Source organism: Grampus griseus, assembly GCF_964374135.1.
Source record: "Grampus griseus genome assembly, chromosome: 8".
NCBI classification, from domain to species: domain Eukaryota; kingdom Metazoa; phylum Chordata; class Mammalia; order Artiodactyla; family Delphinidae; genus Grampus; species Grampus griseus.
Genome location: NC_139002.1, coordinates 9,162,061 through 9,185,594, shown reverse-complemented (window position 1 = coordinate 9,185,594; position 23,534 = coordinate 9,162,061). Strand labels below are relative to the sequence as shown.

General features: G+C 49.6%; 1 protein-coding gene across 2 annotated transcripts in view; it reads left to right on the top strand.

The window, feature by feature from the left end:
* The window catches only part of PKNOX2 (PBX/knotted 1 homeobox 2), a 256,499-nt gene that overhangs the window by 207,768 nt on the left and 25,197 nt on the right, over nucleotides 1–23,534 (top strand). For both annotated transcript variants that reach the window (XM_082659917.1, XM_082659916.1), the window contains 2 exons: nucleotides 5,582–5,753; nucleotides 16,666–16,854. In XM_082659917.1, the coding sequence (XP_082516043.1) occupies nucleotides 5,582–5,753; nucleotides 16,666–16,854 (361 nt within the window). The remainder of the gene's footprint in view (nucleotides 1–5,581; nucleotides 5,754–16,665; nucleotides 16,855–23,534) is intronic.

Sequence of the window (23,534 nt, the reverse complement as noted above, 5' to 3'; positions counted from 1 at the left end):
AATAAAATCTTATTTGAGGTCCTCTCTCGCCCCCCGCTCCTGGCACTGTCTGCACTCAGGGCAGCCCGCCCTCCCGGCACCCAGGCAGAGGCACAGTGCTGAATGTGATAAATGAGGCCATTAGAGAAATTCATTTCTCTTTATTAGTCTGTGTCAGATCCTTTCTATTAGTGGCTGGAAACGACCTCTCTTCTGCAGTAAAATGTCATGCCAGTTCACTCCTTTTATTTGTTCTGCACCAACGAGGCTCAAACTCTCCCTGAATTAGTGCAGTGAGATTTATTTTCTCCAAATTTTGAACGGCTTAAGAGAGATTTGCGGGGGTGGCAGGGGGTCGGTGGTGGGATGAACTGGGAGATTGGGATTGGCATATATACCCTAAGATGTATAAAATAGATAAATAATAACCTGCTGTATAAAAAAATAAATAAAATAAAATTCAAAAAAATAAAAATAAAAAAAGAGAGAGATTGGGCTGGAGGGGGTGGCCAGGTGGGAGGCGACACAGGAAAAAGCGTGGAGAAAGGTCGGGGAGGGAGAAGACGAGCTCTTCTGGAAGTCAGACGTCCTCGGCTCTCTGGAAATAAAGGCTAATGGCCATCTTTCACATCTCGTTCATCATCGTCCAGACACTGGGGACCGAGTTTCCACGTTTCTGCTTCCAGCCTCTGAAGGGTACTGATCCACGGTGGGAGAGATTTGGACAGCGGGAAGAGGAACTCCTTAAAACCCATTTTCTAGTTGGACAGACTGAAGCTCAGGGAAGGTCAAGAATGACAGGACCAGTATCCCACGCATGACCGGAAATCCCCCTTCCGATCCCCTGCCTGGCTCAGACAAGGGCATTCGTGTCCCGGGAGGGTAAAGTGCCCAGCCCTCCTGGTCTCTGCCCTAGTTACCCCACCCCACCCCAGGCCCGCAGTGGAGGCTGCTGGAAAGGACTCCTTGAAGGTGACTTCCAGCCTCTTCCCCAGTCTTATGGGGTGATGTTGGAGGATAGCTTAAAATATAGGTCAACGCTTAGGCAGGTGTAGGATGGGCAACTGGGGAAGGGGCTGGGAACTGGGCCGGGAACAGCCTTAAAGAAGGCCATAGCATCACTGCAGCCACAGAACCCATCTGAGTCACTAGGAAACTGAGCCTGTTTCTCAGGGGTGGTACAGAGCATCTCAGCAGTCCCCGCACTTGAGGTAGCAGGTAGCGGTCAGGGTGATCGAGAGATGCAGGTGGACAGAGCACGGGAGCCACAGGCAGCCCTACCAACCCTGGCTGTGGTTCATATGAAAAGCTGTGGGTGAGCACAGATGTCATCCGAACTCCTGGGCTCAGGGATCCAGGGATCAGGGCGGGTGGAACCAGAGGCAGGAGGCTGGGGAGGGTGAGGTATGAAGGGAGGATTGGGGAACTGATAGTGCAGCTCAGGCAGGGAGGGGCTGGGGAGAGGGGCCATGGCAGCAACCAGGAGGCCTGTTCTGTGCTCCACGGGTCCTTGCTTAACTTGGGGGAGAGGATGGAAAGCACGTTTTCTTCTACTGAGAGATGACAGAAGCCATAGAAAACACCCCCAGATATGCCCTCGTCTCACACACACACACACACACACACACACACACACACACATACACGCATGGGAGCTCTGACACCTGCAGGGGAGAGGTTTATAAAATGGACCAATGCTAGAGCTGTGCCTGGAAGGTGCACGCTGTCCCCCAGTGGAGGGGACAGTGCCTCCACCCCAGTCCCCAAAAGCCCAGCTCTGTGCGAGACCTCGAATCTAACTGCTGCTCACCTCTTCGACGTCATCTCCCTCCGTTCGCCTACCTTGCTCCAGCCACAAGCGCCTGGATTTTGTTCCAGAAACATGCCAAGCTCATTTCTCTCTGAAGTGCTTTGCGTTTTCCCCTGCTTGGCATGCCCCTCCCTCTGACCTTTGCCTGACTGCCTCCTCTGTCCTTCCAGGCTTAGCTCAAATGTCACCTCCTCAGAGAGGCCCTCCCTGATCACTCTCCTCCCTGCAGAGGCCAGGACAGTGGCAGATGAGCTCACCCTCTCCCCGCAGCCCAACTCCAGAGCTGGTAGCTGGGAGACACAGTCACCGGCAGCTCCCTCCTCCCCGCCCCACATGTCACGCACGCTGTGTACACAAAACACATGATGCTCGCACACGCAGTGCATACAGATAACACGTAGCCCTGCACACACACTGCATACAATAGAGGGCATAGGCACCCTGTATTCACAGCACACAAACTCCGCACCCCAGCTCCATACACACAACCCATGTGCGCATAGTACAGCAGAGACGTAACACCGTGTGTGCACACGCAATAAAAACACCTGGGGCAACCCACTTACACAACGCTCACACTCGCTCTCGTTGACAGCCTACATTCAACCCAGGTGCACACACGTGCACCGGCACACCCACACACCGTCAGCAGCTGCCCACCCTGCCTCCAGCCGGTGAGGAAGGGACGTGCAGTGACCGTGGCCGCTGTGGGGATGGGGCAGGGGCTGCGCCCCCCGCGACCTGGCACGATGCTGCGGATTATTAGTTCCTGGTAATTTAGTGCCCTTGTACGGAGTCGATTTGTGCCTTTCACTCCTAATTGATCTAGTGGCTGTTTAAACGGCAGCAGGCATCTGTTGAGAGTAGGAAGGTTCATAAGGCGCAATAATTCATAACACCGTCTGGAATTTGCCTTTCATGTCCCTCAGCTAAACCACTGCAGGTCTCTGCTTAAATCACAGCCATGAAGGCTTCCTTTGGTATTCCACTCAGGGCCGGGAGAATCTTGCATTAAACTGGGATCAGGTTAGATTAGACTATAATATGCTGCGGTATTAGTGGCTGCAAATGAAGACTTATACTGGAGTTTAACCCCTTCACCTGGTTTTCTCTTTGTCTTCAGCAGATGGCTGAGCGAACCCATTGTTTTCCCACCAGCCTCCTGAGGGGGCCAAATAGCTCTTCTAGCAATTTGGGGCTGCAGATGCGCTACCCTCAGATATTGACCCTTTTTTCCTCCAGACTGTGACCCAGCCTGCAGCCTTGGAGCCCAGCTATTTACGCATCAGCTCCCAAAACAAGGGTCAGGGAGATAATGTCTAGAGACAGCTTTGCCAAGCCACGCAGCTCATCTGTGGCAGGAATTCATCTCCCCTCAGCCCCCGCTGCCCCCGAGCTTGAGTAGAATGACCAGTAGGTATAGGTTTGAGTGTGGATGGGTCTCAGCACCTTCTGCCTTTCTGCCCAGAATTATTGGAATCCCAGGATGGGACAGGCTCACAGGGGTCCCCCATCAGCCTACAAACACTATGCAGGATGAATGTTCAGTCCTTCTCGGCATGTTTAATCATAGCGTGCTGGAGGGAAGAAGCATGATCTGTTTTCATTTTCAGGACTTACTGTGCTTTCCAATATGGTAGCCACTAGCCACATGTTGCTATCTAAATTAAAATTAGTTAAAATTAGACAAAATAAAAAATTCAGTGTCCTAGACACAAGAGCCATATTTTATTTATTTTTAATAGATCTTTATTGCAGTGTAATTGCTTCACAATGGTGTGTTGGTTTCTGTTGTACAACAAAGTGAATCAGCCATATGTATACATATGTCCCCATATCCCCTCCCTCTCGAGCCTCCCTCCCACCCTCCCTATCCCACCCCTCTAGGTGGTCACAAAGCACCGAGCTGATCTCCCTGTGCTATGCAGCTGCTTCCCACTAGCTATCTAATTTTACATTTGGTAGTGTATATATGTCCATGCTACTGTCTAACTTTGTCCCAGCTTCCTCTTCCCCCACTGTGTCCTCAAGTCCATTCTCTATGTCTACGTCTTTATTCCTGCCCTGCCACTAGGTTCATCAGCACCATTTTTTTTTTAGATTCCATATGTTTGCGTTAGCATACGGTATTTGTTTTTCTCTTTCTGACTTACTTCCCTCTGTATGACAGACTCTAGGTCCATCCACCATGGACGTTGCTTAAAAAGCTAAAAATAGAATTACCATATGACCCGGCAATCCCACTACTGGGCATATACCCTGAGAAAACCATAATTCAAAAACAGCCATGTTTTAAATGTCCATTGGCCTCATGAAGTTGGTGGCTACCGTATTGGACAGCAGAGATTGTAGAATGTCTTCATCACCTCAAGAAGTTCTGTTGGGCAGTGCTGGCTACAACATCCCCGTTGGCAGAAGCCTGGGGACCAGACCCAACATACATACTTTCTCCTCTCCCAGCTCGCAGAGCTCACTCAAAAAGAAGGGAGCTAGATGTTGTGGTTCCAGGGCACTGAGGTGAGCAACCAGAGAGGGATGTGCCGTTGCTTTTTGGGAACCATGGTGGGAGGGAATGGGGCTCCAGAGTCCAGTGTCAATACCCATGTAAACACATGTGCACGTGCCGAGTGTGAAGACATAGTTGTTCACTCATGCTGCAGAGAACTGAGAACGAGATGCACTTGTATATGCAAATGGGGTCACACACCTAACATGTATATATTCAACAAAGATTTATTAGTATCCACATGCCGCTGCTAGACTCTGGGCAGACAGTGAGGAATGAGGTGGGCTTGCTTCTTGCCCTCACGTAGCTGAGAGTCTAGTGCGGAAGACAGGTGGTAAAGCAAACAGCCCAGGGAGCCGTTGGCACAGGTTGAGGGGAGGGGCAGTCAGGGAACCTTCCCAGAGTGGGTGATGTCGAAGCCAAGACCCATAGAGTCGCCAGGTAAGCACTTCAGCTTACATCCATCCATCACAGAACCGTCACACACATGCGCACACTCACACTCACGTATTCATCATTCACTGGTTCATTGTCAGTCACCGAATATTTATTAAGTGCCTGCTATCAGCGCCAGGGCAAGGTCTTAAGGATACAGTGATCATTGAGACAGAGGCAGACTTGGAGGAAAACACTGGACAAATAATGATGCAAAGAATTATTTAATTACAGTTGTGCTAAGTGTGTGATGATAGAAACGTGTAGGGAAGTGTTACACGTGTGACTGGGGTGTCTGACCTAAACTGAGTCGGTCAACAGATGCAGGACAGGTGGAGACTTCTGCCCACCACGTGTGACGAGTACTCAGGTCCACACCCTGCCACGTACACTTGCAAACACACAGGTGCTGCCCTCGGCTGGCTCCATGCAGCCACGGGAGGGTGTGTGACCAACCACGCATGTTCACATCCAGCACTTTTCTGGACATTTCCCATATTTCCTTCCCAGATTGACACTGAGCCAGAAATGGACACCTACTTCTGGGAAGGGTTATACCCAGCATCCCTCATCAAATATCTGTGCAGTTTCTCTGGACAAAGAGAAAAGTTAGGCCCCTGGTGGGGAGGGACAGAAGCCTCTGAGGCCCTAGGAATCAGGAGACTGAATTCTCTGTGCCAGGGCATGAAATGCTGCTGTCTAGGCTGACCATGGGGACTGGGGCCTTTCTCAGGGAGTGGGACCCTGGGAGAAGAAGTGACGGCAATGTGGGAAGGGACCCTGGTGGCTTCCGAGCCCCGACGGCAGCAAGTCTCTGAGTGCGCATGTGTGAGCTCTTGATGTCCCCGCAGGCACCCTCTTTTTCCGCTCCTGACGCTGCTGTTTGAGAAATGTGAACAGGCCACGCAGGGCTCGGAGTGCATCACCTCCGCCAGCTTTGACGTGGACATCGAGAACTTTGTCCACCAGCAAGAGCAAGAGCACAAACCCTTCTTCAGCGACGACCCAGAGCTGGACAACCTGGTAAAGACCCTGCAACCCCGCCCTGGCTAGGTTCTCCCTACCTTCTGATGCCCTCCAGATGCCCTAGAAGCGACCCTTTCATTCATGCATTCAACAAAGAAATTTGCATGCCCCCTGTGGGCAGGCACTAGGTGTACCCTTCCAGCATCTGAGAACCTTAAACCAAGAGTTGCATGCAAAGGGGTTGCTGCCAAAGCTCTCCCCTCCTCTGCCGCTGCAACACTAGTAGCATCACCTACAACCCCCTTGCAGTGCAGACGGGAGGAAAGGAGGGTCATGGTGCCCAGAATGTCTGGTGTAGCTGTTCCAAGAGCTAGAGCCCTGGCACGCTGGTAAATTTGTCTTGAGAGGAGCTGATGGCCATGTGCTACAGTGTGGAGGGTGGGGATGACAGGCACCGTCAAGCAGATCGGTGGATAGGAAGACCGGAAACAGTCACACTGAGCAAATCAGCAGATGTCCTGCCCATTTAGGGGGACGCAGTAGATCAGGCTCCCAAACCTAGCTTGTCATCCACATCATCACTACAGCTTTGAAAAGCACACGGGCCTGGGGCCCACCACCTGGAAACCGTGATTCAGTAAGTTTGGTGGGACCTGTGAAGATACATTTTTAGAGGTTTCCCAGACAGCTGCAATCTTCAATAAGACTTGGTAACCACTAGATTAGATGATGCCTGAAATTCTCATCTAGCCCTGGGAATCCTGTTGAGAAAGAGAGCTATAGAGAGGGTGCTCTGTTTGTTCATCCTGACAGCGGTCATCCTGGGATTATTAACCACAATTCTTGATTTTTCGTGGGTGGATTACCGAGATGATGCAGGGTGAATTTGGAAACTCTGAAAAACTCTTTCTTCCACAAATTGATTGATTAGAGCACTGACCTCTTGCAGTCAGAGTTTAGTTAGTACCTACTCCCAAAAGAGAGACAGAATTAGAAAAGCAAATGTGACTCCAGAAAGGAAGGAAGAAAAACACACACACACAGTGCACCAGCAGAACAGATTGAAATGACTTGGGTATTATCCTGTGTTGGGAATTATCCACCCCACTGCTTCTCTCAAGAGTTGATTATGCTACTTTATGGAGGCCAGAAGAGCTACCAGGAGAGCCCCCCAGCCTGGCCTGGAAAGTTGTGAAGTATTATGATGCGTTTAGAGGACAGATGATAAGCACCTGACCGGGGTCGGGAGCGTTAGTGCAGATTTCTGGGAGCCGCAAATCCACCTCGGCTTGTGCCTGGCCCTCCCTCTCCCCTGGCTGGGATTGAGCAGACATCCTTCCCGGGAGCCCAGACCACTGTCTCTCAGGTCCCCTAGGACAGCTGTCCCCGTGCAGGTTCTCCCGTTGGTCCAGCAGTAAGTGCGGGCTGGCCTGGCCCTGCCCTGCTGTTCGGTTGCTCAGAATCTCAGAACCGCAATTGTGAATCAGGTCTTTAGAAGCTATACCGGCAGCAGCCATGGAACCAGGAAGTGAGGCAGCCGTTTCTACAGGAGCTGGAATGGGCACTCCTCTCCCTTGACCCCAAAAGAGACTGAGGCCAAAATTGGTAGGAAATACCTACAATAGGCTGAGTAACATGAAAGAATTTACACCTTCAGAGGTAGGAGTCCTGGGGAAACAAACCTCACAGACCTTGCCCACTACCACCTGCCAGGTGAGCTATAGACGACCCCCCGAGGACAGCCTCTTATTCTAGCCCAGCCTGGAAAATACCAAAAAGTGTGGCCACCTCCCTGTTCTCCCCTGGCCCACACTACCTGGGTCTCTCAGAGTTCTGTTCACTCAAAAGACTCAGATTTCTTCATTAATCCAACAAAACTTGGTTACTGTCTGCTACGTGCCAACATCCGCGTGACCTAGGCACGCGGATGTTGTAGGAGCTGCCCCAATGGCCCCTGGCCCCCGGTGCTCCCTGGGCCTCTATCTCAGGGGACTGCACTGGGAGTGGTCCCCTGGTGGAGCAGGCCTTGGACAGCCCACCTCCTCATGTGGACCTGATTTACCCAGAGTTAGCTGCAGTCAATGACTGACGGATGGGTCGATTATTTAAATGGAGACCATTGAAGGAGCCAAGGACCTCAGCCCAGCTACACAGCTCACCCTCTGGGTGACTTTGATGACAGCTCCTTTGAAGCTCAGTTTCCTCGTCTATAGAGCCAATCCGCCTGTCTCCTGTGACAGTCATAAAATATTCACGAGATGGCTTGCGGAACTAAGTGCATGGCACCCAGAAGGTTAAGGTCAAATGCAGTATCGCTAAAGCCAGGCATTCCAGCCACCTCACCTCACCTCCAGGCCATCAGAGAGACTGTGTGGGCTGAAGCCTGAAACTTTACCGGGCGTGGGGGGAGGGTGTCAGGCAGCGCCCTTTGCCACCCCACTTGTAGTCCTGCGTCGGGAGGGGAGAGATGAAGAGGCCGATCACAGGAGCCATCATTAGAACAAGAATCATGCAGCCAGCACAGCCGAGATGCACATAATTAGAAATTAGAAAAAGGTCAGATCGCGTCATTATCAGCTCAATCAGCTGCTGAGTGCCACAGCCAGTTAATTTGGCATCTGTGTTTTTTACAACCCCACACACGTAGCCCAACGGACTGTAACTCTTTATCCGGACAGATATACTGCGCAGCGGAGCAGGGACATAAAATGAGACCCCAAGCAAATGAGCTGAGATAATTGAGAGATTTATTTTTTATATATATGTGTGTCAGGGCGGCTTTCCTTTGCCCTTGAATGTTGACTTTCACAGATGGGATTGTCAGGAGGACACTAGGATCCCCCAAACTCTGTCCCGCGCTGGGCGCTCGGGTCCTGCCTCCTCCCCAGCTCCCCCAGGCCCACCACGGGCACGCGGGTCCTCCCCCTCCAGCTGGTCCCCTCCTCTCGTCCACGCAAATCTCTGTGTCTACCTGCCCCGCTCCACGGTCTCTCAGACGAGTTCCCATGGGCACTGCTTACTAAGCTCTGCCAGAGATGCTCAGAGACCAGAGAAGTTCCCAGAGTATAGGTTTCTGAAGGAACCTCCCTTCCCGGTTAGCCAGCTGCCCGAAAAGAAACTTAGAATCCCAAAACGCTGGTGGGGAAACCACAGGCGTGGAAAGCAGCCCATTTTATAGATGGGGACACTGGAGTCTGGAGAAGGGCAGTGACTTGTCAGCATCCAGGTCTGCTGGCTCCTTGCACGCCATCACCCACCTCTCTGCTTCCCGGGGGGTAACAGATGCCTCATTTATACAGGGTACCACCAGCATCTCTCCCCCTGGTACCCACGCTCTCTGAGCCTCTCCACCTCCCCATTTCAGTGCCATGCGGGTGGCTTTCCACCCCCATGGTGGCTAAGCTGGAATGCTCCCCCGGGGATACCCTCACTCCAATTCCCACACCCACCCAGCGTTCACCAGGCCTCTGGCACCTGGCCCTTGGATCCCCTGCTTGGGCCCAGCAGCCTCTGACTGGCAGTTGGTCCAGTCTGTAAAATTCGCAAGTTCCCCAAACCCCTTTGAAAGGTGAAAGCTTTTTGTTTTATGAAATCTGATTTACGGGCCCCCAGTGCAGGGCCGAGGTTTTATATATTATGCAGGATTTCAAACCGAAGCTCTAAAACGTACGGTTTCAGTTTCATGCATGGAATTTTTTTATGTGTAACTTTTTTAACACTTACGGGGCACGTTTTAATGAGACCCTGGTGTGGCTTAAGGGACAGATTATAGCTGCCTGACCGCAAAACCAGCTCCAAAATGGGGCCCCCCAGGCCCCTGGGCCCACTCTGAAGAGGCAGGGCCAGAGGCCAGAGGCTGTGAATAAGGAGGCCAGGCAGAGCCCTGGGCCCACCGAGACCGCGGGCGGCCCCCTTCAGAGAGCCATTCCCTTCGGCCTCCCGCCCACACTCTCTTCGCCTTGACGGGAGCAGAAAAATCCCACAAGACACCAGAACAGGGAAAGGAAATAATAATCAAAGCCAGTAATAACTAACATTTATAGTGCACTTACTGGGTGCCAGGTGCCGTTCTGAACACTTCACCTGTATTATCTTATTTAATTCTCTTCTCAGACCCACAGGCACAGATTATTATTATCCCCGTTTTAAGATGAGGAGATTGAGACACGAGGTGAAATCACCAGCTCAAGACCACACAGCACATACGTGGGTCAAATACAGGCGTGGAGCCCGGCCCACGCTCAGCAGTGACGCAGCCCTAGAGCCAGTCTTTTCTTAGTGCTTCCTCTGCACTTGTCTTTAGTTCTTTTCTGGCCAGATCTCCTTTTGTCCTCAGTACGACTCTGAGGGGGTTGCTGCCGCTATCCTGCTTTACACATGAGGACACCGAAGTGCAGAGATCACGTGAACTGTCCAGAGCGTCCCAGTAAGAGGAGGACCCCAGACCGAGCCTCCAAAACCCGCTGTTCTCTAGCACCCAGCTCTGCTATTGAATTCTCACCATAGCCCTATGAGAGGGTTATCATTATACCCATTTTACAGAAGGGGGAATCCAAGACCGAGAGCCCTATAGTCAGTAAGTTACAGAGCTGGGGTTTGCACCAGGTGGGTGTAACTCCTGAAGCCCACCTCTTTCCCCTGAACCACAGTGCTTCTCCAAACTCTGGGGACGTGGGAAGGGAAGTGTCACATTGTGACTTGAAAGCATTTGACTTGTCCTGCGAGGTGGCCTCCCTAAGCAGCCTACAGGCTCTGGACTTCACCTTTCTTCCATGTCCCAGGCCTTGTTCCAGTGACCCCACATTTCCAACTGCTCAGGCCAGGTCCGGCTGGTCTGGTCTGGTCTGGAAAAATTCCTGAATAGATTTTAGCTTTGGCTGACCTAGTGACATGCAGGAAGCATCGGAGCACTTCAAGGAATGTGTGTTTCCCAATTTCTTCATCTGTAAATGAGGGAGAACATTCCAGCTTCCCAAATTGCAGAAGGAGGAGAGGGTAAACAGAATCTGCCCTCCAGGGCAAAGCTACCTCCCTCCCTAATTGCTGCCTGGAATCTTGCTGGTTACCTAATCTCTGAGCCTTGATCTCCTCATCTCTAGCAGAGTGATAACAGTGCCTGTGTGTCCCCATGTTTCTGAGACTCAAATGAGGTAATGGAGAGAGAAGCATTTTGCAAATTGTAAAGTGCTACGTATATAAATGTTTTGAAAGGCAAGGCCAGTACTATCAAATGAAGAGGCCGCAATCCTACAAGAGAGGCCACTTTTCGGAAAAGTATTTGATGGTGGGGGGGAGGGGCGTGTTGGCGTAAGAATCCCCATATAGCACACAGCTCCTGTGTGCCCAGGACATACGTGTACATGATCTTATTCAGTGTTCACCACAACTCTACAGTGTAAGTATTACCTATCAGCTTACATTTATAGATGAAGTTAAATGACTTGTCCAAAATACCCCGGGCAGCAAATAGTAGATTCAGGATGTCATGCCACGCGACTTCCCAGAAAATTAGAGGCCCCGGTCCTGCGGGCTTTCCTGAGACTTGTGGGGCTCGTGTGCTGTGATATGAGACTGAAATGCAGGGGTGCATCTCGTTTTGCTTTTGTGAAGCCCTCTGCTCAGAAGGAGAGGGCTGGTTTTTTATTTTGAAAGAGAAGGGAGGGAGAGAAGCTGAAAGATGAAGCAAAACTGAGAGAAAAGGAATGAAGGATCCACTCATCACATTTGATGACGATGTTAAATTAAATGGAATTGTTATTGCACTAGAAGATTTGGAATAACTTTTTACATGACCCTGATCACTTAGGAAAAATAGTTTAATATGTCAGAGTTTTATTCTGATTTAGAGGCAAAAACCCAAAATTGCATAAAAATAAGATAGAGGATGATTTACTAAACATAAATATAGAAGAAAAAACTGAGGATGATGATTCTTCCACCATCTGAAACTGGAACAGCAACAGAACAGCAATAGAAAAGCCAACAGGATATTAGAAATCATTAAAAGAGGTTGCAAAAGTTTATATGCATTTGCTTCCCTGTGGTTTATAAAGCACTTTCACATTATTATCTCTTTTAGCCGTTATCAAATCTTGTGAGACAGGGATGAGGAAAACTGAGGCTCAGGGAAGTCGTGGAATTAGCCCAATGTCACCCAGTTTGTAAATAGTAGGTCTGGACTCAAATCCAAGCTGTCTGATGGTAAATCCCACAGGCTTTGCGCCAGGCCAGGCAGCTGCCCCACATTAATGGCATTGCCCGTTTTTTCCTCTAATACTGAATAGGTCCTACATATTCATTGCCTTGGAATACCATTATGATTTACTCTATGTTCTTAAATCTTTAAACCAAGTCTATTACCTCATAAAAAGGTAATCCGTCACCTGTACTTTATTAGACCAAAATGTAGGTCCACTTTTGGCCACCGTGCACCAAATCTATTTAAACACACTGCATGCGTATTTCATTTGAGCAAAGCTATTTTGGGTAGATTTTACTTTTTATTTTATTTTATTTTATTTTATTTTATTTTAAATACTTAATTGTATTTTCTGATTCTTTTTACCTAATGAGGATTTATTGGCTATAAATAGATAGGTGCACTTTTCTGTGTGTATGGGTGTGTATGTGTGTATTCACGCAAAGATTTTAAAATGAATAAATAAAATGTTGATTGAAAATGAAGGATAGTCCAGTAAAGGAAAGCTCAGAGAAAGAAGAAAGAAGAAATGACAGGAAGGAAGGAAGGGAGGGAGAAAGAAGAAAGGTTTAAGGAATTAGGATTATTTTGTCTGGGGAAGACAAAGCTAACTGGGCAACTTATTTAAGTCAGAGGTCTTGTCCAGTGTTTGGCATATAATGAGACTCAATATTTGTTGAATGTATAACATTAAATTAAGGGAGCTTGTATTGATGGAAGCCCTGGATGTTCTCGGTGCCTACAGAAGGCTGAGTCAGCACTTTATATTAAGGCAGCAGAGATTGCAGTAAATGTTTGGAAGAACTCAGCAGATTGAGAGAACATGGAGATGGCGTGAGGTGGTAAGAGAGCCTCAGGAGAGGAGATGCAGCCACGTGTCCGGGAGGGTTTGGACCATCTGGTCACCTAGAGACTGGCCTAGATCATCTCACGTGGTCCCTTCCAGGACCATCAGAAGTCCCTGTAACGTTCAGAGAATCAGAAAACAGAAGGCATCTGACAGTCCAACCCCCTCTTCTTACGCATGAGGAAGCACGCTGAGGTACTCTGGCTCCTGTGGGCCAGGCCAGAGCAGCCGAATGCGGGAACATTGCCAGGGAGGGTTCTGGAAATCCTAAACTTGAGTTTCCTGGATGCCCGTACTTCCTGTCACTAAGCCACTTTCTCCCTAAACCATGCACCCTATCAACTGACATTTTCTCTGTGTAAATCCTGAGACCCTTAGTTGCCGGTGAAGCAACACAGGCAACATGGCTTCACGCTCCAGCTCTGTCACTTACCGACTGTGTGACATTAAGCAAGTAAACTTCTACCTGTGGCCTTCATTGCCTTCAACTGTAAAATATGGGCAATAATGGTACCCACTTGCAGAGGTGGTTATGTGCAATAAATCAGGCATGTGCTGGGTTTAACACAGTCCCTGAGACATAGTAAGAATAAGAAATGTTTGGGTATTGTTATCCATCAGTCAGTCAATGAGTATTTATTAAACACCATATATTGTCAAGTAGAAAATTTAGGCAAGAGCAAATAATTTATTCAGTGCCCGACTCCATCTTTTGGTCCAAATAATCTGGACTAAAGTCACTCTTATCCTCTTTGCCTGGGACGGCACAGTCTCCTTTAGTCTCAGCCCCACGGAGGGGGCATCCCGTGAGGACAAGACCCTGTGACTGAGCCCTGCTTGAAAACACACAATTGTTGGTTTCTGTCTTTGAGTGACACTTAGTCTAACTCAGTACTCAGAGCCTTTAATTAGTCAAGCACAATCCCTACCCATCAGACAATCCAAATGCCAACCTGGGGGCGCCTCACTTGCTCTCCACTTGAAATGCAGATGAAGCTCAGAGTGGGTGTGGCCCTGGCTTCTAGCCACGCAGCATGACACACCTGATAGGATTCTCTGGGAGCGATGCCCATCCTTGTTTTCCTGGGCATCAAAATGCCGGCCCAAAGCTAAGAGGGATGCTTATATATTGCTTATGTCAAACTAAATGGTCTCCAAGGCGAGCCCCACTTTTTTTTTTTACTTTGTGATTTGATAGAACTATAGATTCACATGCAGTTGTAAGAATTAATACAGAGAAGTCCTGATCCCCTTCTTGCATGACTGGAATACAGTTTGACAACCAGGAAATGACAGTGGTATGATCCACCAACCTTATTCAGATTTCACCAGTTTTACATGCAGTCGTGTGTGTGTGTGTGTGTGTGTGTGTGTGTGTGTGTGTGTGTGTACTTCTGTGCCATTTTATCATATGTGTAGATTCATGGAAACACTATGGTAGTCAAGATACAGGGCAGTTCCTCCCTCTCTCCCCCACCACATCCCTTGGCAAACACTAATCTGTTCTCCATCTCTAAAATTTAGTCATTTCAAGAATGTTATATAAATGGCATCACACAGTATGTAACCTTCTGAGACTGGCTTTTTCTTTTCTGCTCAGCATAATTCCCTTTACATCCATCCAAGTAGTTGAGTGTATCAGTAGTTTGTTCCTTTTTATTGCCTAGTACTATTTCGTGATATGGATGTACCATAGTTTCTTTATCCATTCACCTGTTGACGTGTATTTTGGTTGTTTCCAGTTTGGGGCTATTAGAATAAGGTTGTTTGGAATATTCACATACAGGTTTTGGGGGAGCAGATGTTTTTATTTTTCTGGGATAAATGCCCAAGAGTTGGAGTTGCTGAGCTGGGTGGTGTATTCAGTTTCATAAGAAACTGTTCTGCTGTTTTTCAGAGTGGCTGGACCATGTTTCATACCCACCAGCAACATATGAGTGGTCCCGTTTCTAATTCCTTGCCAGCATCTGGTGTTACCTCTATTTTTAATGTTAACCATTCTGATAGGTGTATAGTGATATCTCATTGTGGTTTTAATTTGCATTTCCCTGATGGCTAATGACATTGAACATCTTTTCATGTGCTTATTTGCCATGTATATATATATACTCTTCAGTGAAATGTCTGATGCTGTCTTTTGCCCAAGTTCTAATTGGATTGCTTGTTATTTCACTGGCTAGTTTTGAGAGCTCTTTATATATTCTAGACATAAGTCCTTTGTCAGATATGTGGTTTGCAGATATTTTCTCCCAGTCTGTAGTTTATCTTTTCATCTTCTTCACAGGATCTTTTGAAGAGCAAACATTTTACATTTTGATGAGGTCCAATTCATCAAGTTTTCCTTTTCTGGGTCATGTTTTTGGTGTTAAGTCTAAGACCTCTTTGCGTAACCCTAGGTCCTGATGATTTTCTCCTGCGTTGTTTTTTTTTTCTAAAAATTTTATAGTTTGTATGTCTTACATTTCAGTCTTTGATCCATTTGAGTTCATTTTTGTATAAGGCGTGAGATTTAAATCAAGGTTCACTGTTTTGCTTGTGGATATCCAATTGTTCCAACACCTTTTTTGAAAAGCAATTTGGCCATATTTATCATGAGCCAAAGGTATGTCCATAGCTTTTTTTCTGTCACTTCCGGGACCTTGTCCTAAGGAAATAATGCAGAAACACGAATAAGCTATAAGCTTGGAAGATAAGTCACTGTAACATGTTTTTTAATAAAGTTAAAAAATTGGAATTAACCTGAATGCCCAACCATAAGGAATTGGCTAAGTGTGGCACACACATGGAATGATATGCAGCAATTTAAAATGTATTTACGCAATAACTTTCACCCATTCAACAAATATTTACTCAGTATCCACTTGTGTTAGTAACGAGGATAATGGGGTGAGCAAGTTAGCCACCACCCCTCTCTTCTAGAAGCTTGCAGTCTAGAAGGGAGAATAGAGGAAACATTCCTGCCACTTAGAAAAATACATTTGGTAAACTAAGGGGAAAAACAGGAAGCAAAAATTGTACATACAAGGTGATTGGAGCTGTGTTGAAATACACGCATGCGAAAAAGAACAAAGAAATCGTCATTCTTTTTAGGGTGATTAGATCAAGGGCAGTCTTTTTCATCCTCTGTTTTCCATACCTTCCATAGCACCTTCTTTTTATAATAATAACAACGATAAAGGGAAAAGCCTCGATTGAGAAATAGCTTCTTGCCTTGAAAAGGTTAGGAACGTCCACTTGAAGAGGCGGCAGACACACGTACCAAAGGGTACGCAAAAGGCCACCACAGACAGTTGGGTGTCCCAGCACCCAGCTAAGTCATGCTGGACGATGCAGTCGGTCAACATGCATTGATGGGGTGTCTGCTAGGTGACTGGCATCACATGAGGTACTCAGAATACGTGTTTAAGAGTAGCCAGTCCCTGACCTCTTGGGGCTCTTGCAAGGAGCTCTGATCTCGGTCTTCCTCGTGCCTGTTCAAGGCCTCACACTTTGCAGCTCACGCCTTCCCTCAGGTGCTCCTCTCCACAAAACTGTAAGGTTGTCAGGGAGCGCGTAATGGTCCCCATTTGTCAGACAATGAGGCGCAGAGAGCTTAAGCACTTGGCCAAGGCCACACAGACTGTAAATGGCAGGCAGGGGGCTTGAGACCTGGCCTTCTAACCTCTAAGCACAGTGCTGTTCTCAGAATACCACACCTGCCTCAAGAACAGCTGTGATAACAGTGAACTCAAAGCAAGGAAGCAATCGGCAGCTACCCACAAGGAGAATTTAAATCCTGCGGGTGGAAAGCGTACATCCCTAGGGCGAGCATGGGCTCCTCTCTGTCTGTGGGCTTGGGACTTGTTCGGGGGGTGGGGGGCGGGCAAGGCAGTGAGGGGACTGGGATCCAGACACCTGGGCTCACCTCTCCTCCCCCTCCACAGATGGTGAAGGCAATCCAGGTCCTGAGAATCCACCTGCTGGAGCTGGAGAAAGTCAATGAACTCTGCAAGGACTTTTGTAACCGTTACATCACCTGCCTCAAAACCAAGATGCACAGTGATAACCTGCTCAGGAATGACCTCGGGGGGCCCTACTCCCCCAACCAGCCCTCCATAAACCTTCACTCACAGGTAACACACAGGGCTGGGTCCTGTCTCCTAGCCAGGCTCCTAAGCGAGGTGTCAGAATGTCTGAAGGTCCCATGGAGACCTAGGAAAATGGTTTAGACTGACTGTATCCTTTCACCTCTGATCCACTCCTCCTGCTATTTTCAGGCAGCTCAGTCCCTTTTTCACCCAGAGCTCAGCATACCAGGGTATCAGTATTCCCTAGAAGATGACCAGATCTGAGAGGGACAATGTCCAAAGGGATTCCTGGCTTCCTGGTCCAAGATATCCTAAAAAATGAGCACGAGAGTTAAGGAGATGGAGAGCTTTGCAGGAGGATGAGGCGGGGACGGAGCTGGGAGTGGACCCAGACATCCCAGCCTCGCAGGCTTCTCAAGGGGGCTGGAGCTCGATGAGCTCTCTGTGTTTTGGGAAGGAGAGTGTGGGGAAAGTGGGCCTTCCCTGAATCCTGCCCACCTAATAGGAGACAGCAGCTTTTCCCCGATCATTCTCTAGTTGCTCACCCTGCCCTGGCACATCTGTCTCCCTGTGGTCCAGGGCCACTGTGTAAGTCACCTAAAGTCACCCCTCACAAGATTCACCAGCCACCTTCATCCTGGGAACTGGGAACTGTGGAAATGGCAGAGAATGGGCTCTCTCTCCAGGACAGAATATTTTCCCCAAACCTATGAACTAAGAAAGCTTCCCGGTGATACCTTCCCGACTCACTGGTGTCTATGTTAAGCGCTAGACTCACCACTTTCTTCTTCTCCCACTGAGCTCTTGAGTCCAGGACAGACACATGGAGGGTCCCCCAGGAGGTTTGCACTAGCCTCTGCCCACGAGACAATCAGGCTTGGGGATCCCGCTAAACTTTCTAAGAATGCTTGGTGAGAGGTGCTGGAAAGAATGCCAAAGAAAGGTGGTGCTATTTTTATCCTTAAGTTTTAAGGATCGAGACGTATAATCGATCTCTCTAGGTTGGTGGAGGCAGGGGAAAGGACATGGTGACCCCGAGAAGGCCAGCCATGCCTTGTACATTTTGATAGCAGGAATTACGTCGAACCCACCCCAGTGGGGTCTCTGTGGGACTCGATAGTGAGTACTGTATGGGACACGAGGCCGGAAGTTTATTTCCTCTTCCCATTGCTTGAAATCACCAAATCACTTTATTACAGATCTAAACTCAGCCGCCCAGGCTTCTGCTTGCTAATATTCTCTTGAAATAGACTCATTCCTTCAGAGTCTTATTGTACTTTCCCTTATGATCAAAATTAGCAAGAAACTTGCATAAAAGAGGACAATAATTGCTCAACGAGCATCTCGTTTGTAATTTATTAGTTTCTATTATTGTGGGTTACCATGGCGATGCTGCGCAGCCCCGGTGATGGGAGAGATGCAAGATAGGAGCCAAGGAGGCTGTGAGGCCTCACCAAATGGAGATGCACATTTTTATCAGTAATTTTCATGAAAATAATAAGTGAGGAGTTAATGAGATGGAAAGCCATCCTGTGGCTATTGTGAATTTGTTTTAAGTGTTGATCTAATTAGAATGCATCGGTCAGGAAAAGTAATGAGGATTTAGTGCCTCACAGAGATGTAAGGATCATATCAGAAAATTAGCACAAGTCTTTGGAAATAATCAGGTCCTTGGAGAGGCCCTGGGTTTTCCCTCCTGGGCCCTCCAACCCCAGCTCGAGCTCTGGCATCGGGGGTGTACCAGGGCAGTGGGAGAAGAAAGGAGGGCCAGAGGGCTTTGCAGCCACAGTGGCCCCCTCAGGCTTGGGCTCTCCGGGCCGACAACTTTATGTGCAGAAAGCAGGGTCACTGGAGACGCGGGTTAGCAGAGAAGGATAACGTGGGCTCTGGGTGAGCCAGGCCTCGGAGATGCTATCTGCAAAAATCAGTCCTCCTGGGGAATCCCTGCATTCAGTGCCTCTGAGCTTAGAGGAAAGAGGAAGGAACTTTGATTCCTATCACTGTAAGCATCACATCTGTGCCTGACAGTGAAGCTGGCCCTGGGGTGACCACTGCAGAAAGGCCTCTGATCCGCTTAGAAAGAGGAACTCAGACAATCAGACAAAAACAAAGACACCAAGAAAGAGAGGAGAAGACACTTAGCGAGGTGGTCCCATTTGCTGCTTCTCAGATTTGTCCCTTCATTTCCTCTCGCTGGCCCCACCTACTTGTTCAGGCTTCAGTGGGTAAATAAGGTGATTACACACGAGCTGCTGTCATAGCTTCCTAACCTGCTCTTCTGTCTTCTCTGGCTACCTCGAAGCCCTCCCCCCCCCACATACACACATACACGCATACACACACACACACATACATGTATACACACATACATGCATACATACACACACACATACAGGCATACACACACATACACACACACACATTCACATATGCACACCTCAGCCTTCTGCTGCTGCTTTATCTTCTGAAGCTCTATTCAAGCCATTCTCCTGCTTGAAAAGCCCAGTTGCCCCCCAGAGTTTTCACATCCTTTCACTTGACATTTGATGCCCTCGTAGGTCACTATTTTTCCACGCCTGTGTGTTTGGGTGATGACGGCACATCTCTGCAGGACCAAACCCAGCCTCTTCCCCAACGGCAATAATAAGGCTGCTCTCTCCATGGAGGCCTCCCTGACACCCCACCCCAAAGCATGGGCTTTTCTTCCTCTCAACTAACTCCTGGGCACAGTAGGCCATTTATATGGTAAATATCCCATGTGACTTCACGTTTTCCTCTCCTGGTGAATGATAGGCAGCCAGTAAATATCTGTTGAAAGAAGTAATATGATGAGAAATATAGAGAGAAATCAAGGGAGGCAACAGGAAGGCAAAGGAGGAAAGGAGAAGTAGGGAGAAAGACAAAGGGAAAGAAAGACAAATATCAATGGTCACGTTTGCGAGGGAGGTACGGAGAGGCTGAAGAACTAGAGGAAAAGAACAACAAAGACAAAGAGACACAGACCGAGGAAGAGGAGAGTGAGACTGAAGACAGGCAGAGGCAGAAAGGAGTTGGAGAGAGAGATGGCGGCAGTCGTGGGGGGAGGGGAGGGGGTGGGGTCAGTGCAGCGTCCCGGGTGTGTGTCCGGCAGAAGGTGAGCAGGATGTGCCCCGCGTTGCCCCGTCCACATCCCCAGGTCAGGCTCCCATCTCTGCCTCGCCAAGGTGGGCGCGGGCTGGCCTGGGCCTTCCCAGGAAGGAGAGACCCTCGGGGCCAAGAGACTCAGTGCAGGAGGCAGGCCTGACTGGGGTCCGGCCGTGGGAGCCAGCTCGGCGGAGGAGAGAGGAGGAGCCTGTGTGTGTGTGCGTGTGCGTGTGCGTGTGCGTGTCTGTGCACACATTCGTCATGGTGCGACCTTAATCCCCCCAGCCTGAAATAGCCGCGCCGAGCCCAGCCTGGCCTGGGGAGGGGTGTCTCCCCTCTGGAACAAGATCTTCAGGATCAACATTCCAGCCGCCTGCCAGCTTTGTTGCAAACTGCTGGCTCATGGTTTTGCCTGTGTGCTAATCATTCAGCCTTGTGTTGCAGAGTGGGAGATGTTTTTTTATTCAAATTGGTCCCCCTCTCTCAGATGCCATACTGTGTCCCCATCCAGCTCTGCGAGGTCGGGGCATACTCTCCGCGTGGCCTTCCGTTTCTATGGGGAAGGGGGGGTGGAAGGGGGTTCGGAGCGGGGGAGACTGCTTTCAGCAAGCAGGAAAGCTAAACCGGGGTTTCCAAGGACTTGGGCCACAGCCTGTCCTTTCCCCTCTGGAGGAGGCCACCCTGCCCTGCCTGCACCTAATGACACCCAGGATTCTTACTCGGCAGAACCCAGGCTTCCTGTGGGGGCAGATCCTCAGTGAAGAAGCCCTTCCTTGATGGCCCCAAATAAACCATTCCACTGGAGAGACCCTCATGCTCGCCCCCCTCAAGCATTAGTTTGACCTGAAATCCATCCTTCTTTCCCCGTGGAGATTAAACCTCAGCTCTGTTCCAGTGCAAATCAGGAGAGCCACAGTTCTCATTCATTTGCCGAGCATTTGGGGGAAGCTTACTGTATGCACCCCGCTAGGTCCTGGGAGAACACAGGGGATTGTCCATGATGAGTGCCCAATCTCAGTGGGAGGGAGCTTGAGTCACACCCAAGGATCTAGATAAATTATCTGAGCACAGAGTGCTCAGGGGCAAGGGGACCCTGAGGAAGGGCAGGAAGGCAGCCGCCGGAAGGGGTCTGGATTGAGCAAAGCATGTGTATGGCCTGAGGTTGCCCAGTCACCACTCAGCATCCGTCTTCCTCCCCGGGGAAAGCCCAGGCCCCAGCCTGCATGCCCTCATGGCCATTGTCTGTTCCTGCCCAGAGACAGGACGAGCAAACCTCTGTAAGGATCAAATAGGCCAGCAGGAGGACTTTCAAATCCTATTGTGATTGGAGAAGCTGTAGATTCACTGGCCTTGGGAGGACTTCCTAGAGGAGTGGGCATTTCAGGCAAGCTTGGGGGAGTGGAGGGCAGTTAGCAGACTACCTGGGAGCTCTCAGTGTGAATGTTCCCAGGGTAGAGAGAAGTCTGGAGAAGGTAAGGGACAGAGAGAGCCTTTCACAGTCCCTGCAGAGAAGGGGCCGGGGTATGGGGGAAACATCACTCACTCATGCCATGTGCATCTGTTCAAGCACCAATGAGCTTGCTGGGTTCCAAGGGCATGAAAACCACTGTGACACAATCTCTAACTGCGAATGTAATGATGGAGTATCTTGCGGCCAAATTTGTGGGATGTTATGCTTTGAGTCTGATCACCACAGCCAATTGCCAAAGACTTTAAAGGCAGTGGAGAATGTAGGCAACGGGGTAAGGATTGGAGACGCGTTGGAGACAAATGAACCGACTGGCCACCTTTTGAGCTGCTCAGGGAAGAACTGGCAGAGAAAGGGGAGAACGTCCACGTTTATTGAGCTCTCTGGTCCCAAGCACTCTGTGTACCAGGTGCTTGACATAGATTATCTGGCTTATGCCTCACAACCAGCCTGCAAGGTGCACATTATTTTCTCCATTTTATACCCAAGGAAAGGGAAACTCAGAGCAGTTAAGTCACTGGTTCAAGGTCACACATCTAAGAAGCAGCAGAGTCAGGGATGAGTCTATTTTCATTTACTAGATCCTTTTACTTCTTCTGTGACACGTAGGAAGGAGAACCAAGCGTCCTGGGCCCTGGGTGGGGAGGCATGACCCTACCTAGCTGTAGATCAGGGATTCAGAGACCAGCGAGTAAGAAACCAATGGCTGGGAAGCAAGAATTTGGATTTGCTAATAGATTGAAAGTAGGGAAGGGAGAGGCCACAGAGTCAGCATGGTTCTGAGATTCCGGGCTCAGCCGACCAGACGTAACTCTGCAGCTGTGCTACTCTCCAGAAAAATAGGAAGGGAACTCATCAGTACATCCTCACCTGGGGAAGGGGAAACTTACCTATTGACCCACAGAGTTTGCATTTTCAACATTAGCTGGAGGCCAAGGGCGTGGGAAGCCAGCACCTCAGCCCAGCCCCTGGAAGTTCTGCCGCATGGCTGAGCTGGGGGTGGTGACCCACCCTGCAAGGTCACTGCTGAGATGAAAAGGGGACACCCCCAGACCCAAGTGACAGGAAGCTGAGTTCCGGGAGTTCCACTGCCTTTCTCCTTTATGGGCGTTAAGGCTGTCCCTTCTGGGTTCCTAGCCACCCCTGGCCTCTGCTCAGGGGCCAGGACCCCAAGGGGGCGGCCCTGCCAGGCTCAGAAACCTGAGCGGCTCCCTCTTTCTGAGGGAATGTTCCTTAAGAGCAGCAGCAGCTGCTGTTCCCTTGAGATGAAAGCTCCCCACTGGAGTGGAACAGGAATGGGATTAGGTGGCTTGCGTACATGTGATTGGCTTCCCCGGGTTTGGGAACCCAGCTTTTCCCAGCCTGAGACAGCACGCTGGCTCTGCCAGCACTGGAGGGACGTGGCCAAGAACACGGTGTCTGGGGACAGTGGCAATGTCCCTGCCCCCCAAAGGCACACGCTCACCCCACTCCAGGCTGAAGCCCACTCAGGCCACCCATCTACTGGGCATCTATCCTGCACCCAGCGCTGTGCTAGGCAGTTTGGGGGAATTCAAAGAAAGACCCCTCTTTCCCTGAAAAACCCTGCAACCAAGCAGGGGGAGGTGACACGCGCATGAGAGAGAACCCTTGTGCTGCCTGCCCAGCATATCAGGCTGACAGGGAGCATTAAGGGAGTCAAGAGGATGGGCCGAGGGCTTGCCCGGGTGGGTCAAGACAAGCTCTCCAGCAGGCCAGCTCCCCACCCCCAGTCTAGGCAAGTTAGCAACAAACCCGTCCTCCTGGGAGGCTTGGGAGGCTTTAGGGAGGATGGTCTGGGCTGGTGGATCAGCAGAGACCCCTAGTGGCCTGGGGGGGGATGGCAGACAGCCGGGGCCCCCACTCCCGCTGCCCCCCCACTCCCTCCACCCACTCACAATACATCCCAGGGAATGACGTTGGTTTTTCTAAAATCCCCAACCGGAAGGGCCTTCGCAAGGTCATCCAGTTCACTCCCCTGTTTCACAGGCATCCTAGTACGATAAAAATTACAGCTATTTCAAAATAACTTAAAGGAAAACTTTTCTAATCAGTCCTTTCCTTCACTCCTTCATTTCTTCTTACCATCGTGGTTTCTTCCAGGAGTTTCTTCCTT